We start from the raw sequence: 10,660 nt of genomic DNA, 5'->3' as shown, positions 1-10,660 counted from the left end.
CAAACATTTAAATGTTGCCGTGTGGAACCATACAAAACTAGACGGTTGTTAAAATTTAAAAGTAAAGCAAAATAAAACAATATATTTGCGTGGTTATTTTAAGTTTCTCTCTAATAATATGTTTTTTGCAACAATAATTGCTTCCATAGACATAAAATCGTTGAACTAAGAATCTGTCATGGACTGAGCACCTTTTTTAGAATAGAAATCAAATGGATTTTATATACAAGAAATTTTAAAATCTAAAAACACTTGAACACTGTACAAGGCAAGTGCATTAACATTTGATCGATAATAAGGATATCCAAGGAAAAATAGTACCGGTATGTATGTAAGCTTAGTTAAGGCAAATTAGAAAATTGGTAAACTAATTTAAGAATTTTGATGGAATATGCGGCGTAATTGTATAGGCGAAGTTGCCAGAGGTTGATTCACCACGGTATAATGAAAAATATAGATGCTGTCTTTTTTTACACAAAGCTAATCTGCGCTGCGCGACCCAAAATCCAATGAATTGGTAACAAAGTTATCAACTTGGTCATTATAAAATGAGAGGGTACCCTGATGCACTCCTTTCCTGTAGACATTACACTGTTGGCTACAAAAAGTCTAATATGTTAAAACAAAAGCGTCCGAAATTGATTAATATTATTAAAAAGTTATTTACCTAGATATTTTACTGTGAAGCGAGATTTTATCACAGTCTAATTACAAATATCTGACTAGATAGCTAAAAAGTTTGGTTGTTGTTTAAAATGATTTACTTTTTCAGAAACTTAAAGATGGTCCCATACTTAATTCAAGTGTCGGGTGTGAGAAGATAGGCTCTCATTGTACTAAGCTATCGGCACTAAGAAGAGTAGAGTGGCCAGTTCCTTTCTCTTAGCCGTCTTTCTTTCAACAACTACGCCCACCCAATGTATTACATCCTAGGTAGAGGTGAGCGGTGTTTTCAACAACCAGCTTAGCCGGGAGTCGAACCAGGTTTGCATTTGGAAAGCCAACGCCATATTCGCTGCGCCATCGTTTTTCAGAATTGCTTATAATAAAACATTACACGCCAAAACACACCTTCCAGATATTTCACTGCACAAAATGTTGTTTTCAACAGAGACTTATTATTACGTAGAATAGCAGAACCTACACTAGATATCGTCCATTAAATCGGAGGCCACACTGAAGTCATATTGTATTCACACGGGTTTATTTACTTTAAATGCTACAAGTATATATGCGAGATCATGACAAATTACTTTGACAAAGTTGAAAGGTTGTTAACTGGAGGTAAGTTATGCTCTGGAGTAAATGCACACAAGCAGAAACGATAAATAGCATGAAAAATACCCAAAATTGTAACAAAACGACGATAGCCTACCTTGAACATTGCACCTTCAACTATCGTTGTATGAGAATTTCATTTCATGCTTCTTGCATCGCCAATTGACATATCCATGACTAACAAAATAACCTCATTTCATAGGTTTACCGCCCACTGATGCAGAGCAGTAACACAGGCTCAACACTACCCGCTGAGTTCCCAAGGAGTCCTTTGATAAATATGATCAAAATTCGTCTTAAAAGTGCGTTTCACTTCGGTGCTGACATCAAGCATGACACTTGACACTACACTTATAAAGTTGTGCTATCACATGAAATTTTGACGAGATAAAAAACCGCCTGCCGTTTTACCGCCCGTGATATTTACATGACGTCATAACAAACCATTTAGAAAAAAAGTTAACTGAATTTTGAACAATAGATAGATATTGTGACGAATCACTAAGTCATTTTCAATTTTTTCTGCTAAATTGCGCAGCATAAAATCCTTTTAAATAACAGAAAAAGTGTTTTTCGGTATGAAACTCATCAGACAGTTGTCAAATGGACAGATAACCACAGAAGTTACACACAATAGACACATGAGATACTTTTTGCGCTGATTCAACTAAAACAAGCGTCAAATTAACACAGAAATGACACTACATCATCAGAGAACGACCCGAAGATGTCGTGCAAGTTTCTGAAAAGCGACTGTATTTTATATCTCAGGAGAATTAATTCTGGCATTTCTATCGATAAATTCGTATTTCGCACAAACGAACATTCACGATAGCAAGTAGTAATATCAGCTTTAATTTATTTGGAATGATAAAAATTCCGGTAAAAGTATTATGACAAGAAGTAAATATATTTTAAGGGCCAAAACATGAATTTGATTTAAATTGTCCAAGACAAAGCAGAGCACTGTCAAAATAGGAGATTTAGTTTGAAAGAAACATTGGTAAATATTCAGCCTTAAAATAACTTATTAGTTTAATAATATTAAGAATTTTATATTTTATTTATCTGCAAAACCGGGTTCATGGTTTGAGGAAATGCTTCGAAGGATTACTTTTGACAATAAGGTAGGCCTACAACTTATCAAAATAAAGTGACAGAAATACACGTAGAAATTATTCCAAAGGATTATTATCAAAAGAGAGTCAATTTGAATCTTACAGTCGCTGTGTTATTTTGAACAGCAAGGACACATATGAATTCATTAACCATCCAAAGCGGCGTGATTAACTTTTCATGTGATGTTTATCGTGTCATGAAAAAGAAAATATCCAGGAAAAAATGATTCTTTAAAATTGGATGCCTAAACCGCGGATCTTTTAAGCGGCCGATCAAGCTTACCGTTTGATTAGTTGATCGAGAATCAATTTCTGTAAAGTTTATCTGTGAATGTCGAATTGACGATTGTTATCAGCGAATTAAGGTTCGTGTAAAAAGAAAAAAAAAAACAATCTAAGAATTGAACTTTCTGATCGGTCGATTTGCGCAGGCCGTGAATCATCCACTGTTGGTTCATCAAACTCTAATAGTTTGTTTAATCTTCCATTCAACTTCAAATGTTAGTTGCACAAATTGCAATTGCAACTGCGGTAAACTGGTTTTGTTGTGTCATGCATGCGAAAGTGGTAGCATGCGTGCACTAAAGGCCATAGCACAGCTTGTAAAAAACGGTCGAGCACGTAAGTTTAGCTTCTCATTTTCACACCACTCACTAGATCTATAACAAAACGGGTGAACAGTGAAAGCACTTTAGAGCATATGACGTTGGAAATATGCGACTGAATATCACAGCACTATCAAGTCAACGAAGATTTCACAAAGCTGCGGATTCAACACTTGTGATTGCTACAATCGACTGCCGAGAAGCATATATATTATCATCACACAAAACAACATTTTTATGTTTCAGTAAGATGTAATTATTCAGATGTAGTTAAATTGCATGTATGTTATTCCTGAAGAAGATATTTTGTGATGTCGAAAACGTTCGATATTTAATTTGCTGCGTGTTATGAATCCATACTCATTCATCACAAATCCTCAAATTAAGGTTTAATAAACAAAACACACGATATAGCTGAACATAAACATAGCGGTTAACATCAACATAATAAGGTAGCAGGTATTAACTTAAATAAAGAGATTATACACTACAGCTTACAAACTAAAGATTACATGCAACTGAAATGTCTTCACTACTAAACAATCTGCTGTATGAAGCAAGCTACGCTTCTAGAACACTGAACACAAGTAAAATGTCGTGGCAGGTATTTGATTGTTTAAACGGGCAATTACCTACGTCATAGTACCGCAAGGAGAAGCAATAGAAATGATTAGGCACGAGGCAAAATACGAATGGTTAGTTGTAATCTACAACATTCTCCCTTGCCAAGAAATCGAGTTCAAATGGGTATTTGTATCATTCATACATCAAGCGATCAGGAGGGCGCCTTATGCGGGAAGAACGCCTCAGCATTGGATCTTCTCTTGTGTTAGGCTCTTCATTGACTTCAGAATGATGATCAACTTCGGTGTTTGGTTCAGCACCTTTCACGTTGCTGTGATGCATTTTATCAACGGGTGAATCGCTTGCAACGGTTTCATCATTGTACGATTGATCATTAATGAAAACAGAAGTGTCAGAATCAGTTGCGCTATTTTCGAAAGCATTTCTTTCTCCCACAGGAGCAACATCACGCAATGATACAGTAGTCTGGCGACCATTCGGTAATCTCACAAAAGCATACGTTGGAGTAGCATGAATTAATTCTACTTCATCTACAGCAGGTTCATATTTGCTCGTGCGAACGTGGCGCTTCAATAGAACAGGACCAGGAGTACTGAGCCAAGTGGGACTTGATGATCCCAACTTGGAACGCCGACTAAACTTCATAAAGCGTTCGTGGGGAGATACATTGATCGCAGTACAGAGCAGTGAACGTACGGAATGTAATACGTCAGGCAAAACACTTTCCCATTTTGAAATGGGCAAATTGCGTGTTCTTAATGCAAGTTGCACTGCGGTCCAAATAATATTATTATATTTTTCACATTGACCATTACATCGAGGGTTGTATATTGAAGTTTTGCTGAGAGCTATTCCTTTGCTGTGCGCAAATGATATAAATTCGTTTGACATAAATGCAGGCCCTCTGTCAGAATGAATATATGAGCAAAGGCCGAACAAAGAAAACAATTGCGATAAACATGAAATAACAGTTCCGGCATTCATATTTGCACAAGGAAACGCAAATGGAAACCTCGAATACTCGTCGATTACAGTTAATATATATTTGTTTCTTGTGGCTGAAGGCAATGGGCCTTTGAAATCAATATTTAGGCGTTCCATAGCTTGAGTAGCTTTTATTAGCGGAGTTTGAATCGGCTTGTGGAAACGAGGTTTAATTTCAGCACAAACATTACAATCTGAGATCATTTTACGTATCTCGCCGAGCGAATAAGGTAGATTCTTTGTTTTGATATAATGGTGCATTCTTGTTACCCCAGGGTGGCAAAGACTCGCATGAATCTCGTACAAATAATTGCTAGACAAACTTGCACAATACGCTCTTGATAAGGTATCAGGTGCCACGTTAAGTTTTCCTGGTCGATAAACTATGTCATACTGATATTGTGAAAGTTCAACACGCCATCTCAAAATTTTACTGTTTTTCAACTTACTATGACTTTTGCAATCATACATAAACGCGATTGATCGCTGATCAGTTACAAGTTTGAAACGCCGCGCGGCCAGCAAATGGCTCCATTTCCGCACTGCTTCAACAATAGCAGCGGCCTCTTTTTCTATCGAAGAGTGATGCTTTTCGGTTTTTGTCAACGATCGGGAAAAAAATGCAACTGGTCTATCTCGTTGATTTAAGGTTGCTGACAAGGCAACATCTGAAGCATCAGTTTCGACTACAAACATGGCTTCTTCATCGATTACTCCAAGTGTCACAGTGGCCAATTCTGATTTAAGCTCTTCAAACGCTTTTAAACTATCACCATTTAAAGGAAAGTCGCTGTTTTCTATTAACGGTTTAATTTTGTCAGAATAATGAGACACCCATTTGGCATAATATGCGAAAAGTCCGATAACACGCTGCTGCTCTTTGTTATTTGTTGGAGAAGGGAGCTCTAAAAGAGTTTTCACTCGGTCAGGATCTGGTTTTAAACAACCTTTAGAAATTTGATAACCTAACAACTGTATGCAGTCAGTCGAATATTCACATTTCGACTCATTAAATGTCAAATTACACTCTTTAGCTACTTGCAAAAACTTCGACAAATTTTCATCATGTTCTTGCTGCGTTTTACCACCGATTGTAATATCATCAAGATAAGCGAACGTACCTTTGCAATCATTAGACTTGATAATATCGTCCACAATTCGCTGGAAACATGGCACTGCATTTGTCAGCCCAAATGGTATTCTTTTCCACTGCCAAAGTGAACCGTCAGCTTGAAACGCAGTAAATATCCTGTCGCATTTGGGTAGTTCTACTTGATGGTATGCACTTGTCATATCGATTGTCGAATACACATTAAACTTTGCAACATTTTGCACCACGTCCTGCATCCGTGGCAGCGGATAAGCATCAATTCTAGTGAATTTATTTATAGTCTGGCTATAGTCAATGACCATTCGCTTTAGGTGATCGACACATTTTGGAGAAATGTCCTTTCTTAGCACAACGATAGCACTCAACTTCCTTAGCTGGGCAAAATTGTCGAGAATGCCGTTTATTTCCACAATATGGACATCTTACTGAAACGGTAGCTGCAACAGTATCTTGCTTTCTTTCAAGATCATCTTTAGGTTCGGATATAACAGCAACTTGATGCGAATGCAGTGCTGAGGGTTCTGCAACTATTCGTCCAGCGTTTTTTTGAGCATCTTCCAACGACCGAGCTTTCTCGAAAGCAGCTTGTAAAACAAGGTTTGGTTCTTCCAATAAACGTTGCTTAATTTCTTGTGATGTCAATCCGCCGATAAAGGCATCGAGAATAGATTCCTCTCTGTGCTGAACGGCGGACACAGCTTCGAAATTGCAGTCAGTACTCAAGCGCTTGAGCTTTTGATAATATTCATCAAGTGTCTGGTTGACCTCTTGCTTGCAAGATTTAAGCAAATAACGCGCATAAATTCGATGAGGAGCTTTGTCATATGCACTTTGAAGTTGAGTAATTGCAGCTTCATATGTGCCAGCTTCTGAAATGACCTCATAAGCTGCACTATCAAGATGATTGACAAGAAGACCGAGTTTATCTGCATCCGAAATACCTTCGTACTTCTGAATATAATAGGTAAATGACCTATACCAGTGCGACCAAAGCTTCCTGGCTTCGCTACTGTGAGGATCGGCAGTAAACAGTTTTGGTCTTAAGTCTTTAAGATCCATTCTGTGTCTGTTTATTAAATTGTTATGAATCCATACTCATTCATCACAAATCCTCAAATTAAGGTTTAATAAACAAAACACACGATATAGCTGAACATAAACATAGCGGTTAACATCAACATAATAAGGTAGCAGGTATTAACTTAAATAAAGAGATTATACACTACAGCTTACAAACTAAAGATTACATGCAACTGAAATGTCTTCACTACTAAACAATCTGCTGTATGAAGCAAGCTACGCTTCTAGAACACTGAACACAAGTAAAATGTCGTGGCAGGTATTTGATTGTTTAAACGGGCAATTACCTACGTCATAGTACCGCAAGGAGAAGCAATAGAAATGATTAGGCACGAGGCAAAATACGAATGGTTAGTTGTAATCTACAACACTGCGTAGTTTTGTGTTTCTGTAAATGCAATAAACTTAAATATGTTAAACTTGATCACGTTGCTCCGCTTCGTATGCCTATTGCCTATATTCCAATAAACTTGATAAAATTAACCTGTTATTTGTTTGTAGGCTACATCGTATGATAAAAACAGCCCTTCGAAAATATCCAGATATGGTGAAAATGTTTGAAACATCATAGTATTACTATATCTATCAACCAATACATTTTTAACTTTGACAGTAATTAAACATGATGTAATGAAGTAAATGAAAAATAGTTTTTCTTTTTAATTTAATTTTCAGCGTAAAAGCATTTAGTTGTTTGACACACTCCGGTACATGCGCACCCTAAATTATACAAAATAAAAAAATAACAAAATTGATCAATTTTCGTAAAACCCAAGCAACTTAAAAAGTAAACAATAAGTTAGTGCATGAAATTGAAACATTTAAAATTACTTGCATAATAAGTTGCTTTCACGGATGCAAAGTTATATTAAAACGTGCCAAGTATATTTTGACAGTAATGGCTTAAAACCGTAAGGCACACAGAAAGGATACATGTGTTACTTACATTTAGTACAATAATCGATGCAGTTTTTGTACAATGATTCTTGTTATTGAATTTTCGGATTTAATGCTAACGTAGATGATAGGCCTATGCATTTCGGCAATCGAAAGCACATATGCAATAAATACGTATTGGTTGTTTGCAGCTTATCCATTTTTGTGAAACAAAAACTCCAATTGTAATAGAGAATGTTCAAGCTTATACTGATGGCCCAGTGAAATATCTCTCTACAAACAATAACGCTTGCCTCTTAAAGCTGTTGGTAATTATACGGTTTAGGTAAAGTTTTATTGAGGTATACACATACAGTTCTCACACTCACTGCTTGTTCAGGTGCAGAAAGCAGATGATGGTCTGAACAGGGTAATCAGATAATTGCTGTAATTGAAGTAACCTTAGCAAGCTAAAAATCAAATATTGGCTGAAAATTTAACTTTTCAAAAGTTTAAACATTAGGCTATATCTCAATTCAACTTACTGCGGGAAAAATTTTAGTCGCCAGCGATAAAAAATAAATGGCCAGACACCTGCTACAACTTATTTACAAGACACATTTTTAAATGATAAAATTTCACAAAAGTATATTGACTTATGCTTCTCATTTTCTTCAAAATTTGACAGAAATTCCACTAAAACTACCTCCGTTTAACGATAGGCTACGTATTTACTGCATGGGTTACACAGTAAACGTTCTGGCTCACAAAAATCTTGCTATAAAACTCACATTACAACGCTTCACCTGTTACAAAATGAAGAGGGGGTTCAAATAGGAAACCTTTCTACATAAGTCTACTTTCATGCACCAAGTTCATTCTCTGAAGGTAGAGTATATTGTCTATACAAGAAAGTAAAACAGTAGTAGCCTACAATTTGTGTACGGAAACTGAAATGGCTAAGTTGAGTCAACAAGATTTTTTTTTTATTCTAGTGCGTTTTTGGACAAACTTGTTGTCGAAGTTCAAGTAGTTGAAAGCATGTGAACCGAGAATGCAGAAAACATGAATGACAACAGCAATTCTCATTTAACTTCCATCTAATTCAACGTAGCAGAACGTTTGATCCATATACAAATAACAGTAGAATGGTTAAAAGGGACTAATGAGTGGATGTCAATGCACACGCTTGAAAAGCTTTGTAGTGAGCAAGTAATAGGCACCTGTGTTTGCAAAAAAGCAAGAAATCGGATATCTTTAAACAGTTTGCGACAGCTTGTACAGGTTAATGCGTTTACTTTAACGTAATTACTCTCAACTTTCGTGTTTAGAGATGCTTATGTTGTCATTTGAAAATTCGTGTTCTCCATTCACTTCTTATTGAAAGAGAAATGGCAGTAAGATGTAATAGTGTAGACACATTTGAAATGTGATGTCAAAACGTAGCGTCTTGGACAAACCAACAGTGATGTAACAAAGCATATAAAATATACTAAGAAAAAGATAAGGTATGAATTGAGTAATTATGGAATAAATAAGTTTGCAGGCCAAAGCTTTCTCGTCTAGTTTACTGATGCATTAAAAAATTGTCGATATGGGGCATCTTAAATTCTGTCTTCAAACGGATGAGGTGCTATTTTTGTTTGCTTCGTGCATCTATCTTAATGGATCTTTCATGCATGAGCCAGGTGTGTGTGTTGACCTTATAATCACAAGTACAAAGAGCTCAAACATGAGTAGTATGAAGCGTTTCACCAATTCTTAACCTCTGAGGTGTGAAAACACGAAATCTTACAACAGTATTGGCTCAAACTTTGAGACTTTTGAAACATCATATTTGGTTTTCAAATGTGTTTACCTTCGAAATTAGTCAAGGTTCGCTTCAAGAAGGGCACAGTTCTGTTTATTACAAGCCAAAACAGTTGATGAAAGTCGTTGTTTGTCCGCTTATTAGATTACAGTCGTTTAAGCGATTTTCAGCCGTTTTAGCTAAGCTTGCGTTTTGCTCCAGTGAAGAGGAAAAAGTCGTGAAGCTCTTCGGTCGCATCGGATGCGTTGATTCAATTAAGAATCTGTTAACATCAACCATTTGTTTTGTAAAATATAGAACACCCTCCAGGAAAAGCAATATCAAAGTTTTTATGGAACATCATTTTAAAATTTACTGTTCAATAGCCTCGAGATGAATCTTGTATGATTTTCCTGCGGTATGTAGCCTAACTCATCGACCAAAAAAGCCTCTGAGAAATTGACAGAATCTTAATAAATTAAGATTTGTTTTCAATTCCGATGATGTTGGGAAGTTTAAAACCGGAAGGATTTTGCTTTAATCAAACGTTTTTTCCACGTTTAAAGTGCTTTGGTTTGTATGATAAATGTCCATGATGCAAATTTCTTTCATTCTAATGAGTTTATGATTTAAAATACTCACAATGCGTTCATCATCCAGGTCAACCTCTCGAATTGGAAAAAACGTCATATCCCATATCGTTTTGCGTAAACATGCCATTGTAGCCCAGACAACAAAATCCGTCATTTTTACATTGATTCAACGTCTACGTTGACTACGTTGAATCAATGTAAAAATCACGGATTTTGTTGTCTGGGAGCCTATACTACTGGTGAGCCAAAATCGACAGGTGGAATGCAAACCATCCTTTACATTTAAAGGTATTAAAATAATTTTAAAAAATTTATTCTCTATTCGCACAACATCATTATACAACTCAAGAAACGTAATAATCTTTTTGATTTCTTTGTTAGTCTTTCTCATGTAAAATGTGTTTAAAACTCAGTAATGCTCTGAAATTGTGTCTCATTGAATACTATTACAAGGAAATGAATTAAAGATGAGCTGATAGATTCTCAGATATTTGGCATGCCGACGTCAACAGACATTGTCAAGGTACAAAACTGAATACTGTACACTATAGCTGAAAATGTGTGATTGTTAAGTCAGATCCATGAAAACTTGCGAGTTCTAAGCACAACTAGACCAAGCTACAAGCTTGAACAAAGTAAAA

At 36.1% G+C, this 10,660-nt stretch overlaps 1 protein-coding gene across 1 annotated transcript; it reads right to left on the bottom strand.

Moving 5' to 3' along the window:
• Window positions 1-5,972: 5,972 nt before the first annotated feature.
• LOC145786208 (uncharacterized) lies at window positions 5,973-6,740 on the bottom strand. Its single transcript, XM_082597853.1, has one exon. The coding sequence runs from the start codon at window positions 6,738-6,740 to the stop codon at window positions 5,973-5,975; it is 768 nt and encodes a 255-aa protein (XP_082453979.1).
• Window positions 6,741-10,660: the final 3,920 nt, after the last annotated feature.

Source organism: Aplidium turbinatum, chromosome 17, assembly GCF_918807975.1.
Source record: "Aplidium turbinatum chromosome 17, kaAplTurb1.1, whole genome shotgun sequence".
NCBI lineage: Eukaryota > Metazoa > Chordata > Ascidiacea > Aplousobranchia > Polyclinidae > Aplidium > Aplidium turbinatum.
Note: the sequence above shows the minus strand (reverse complement) of the source record. Positions and strands in the feature narration are given on the sequence as shown.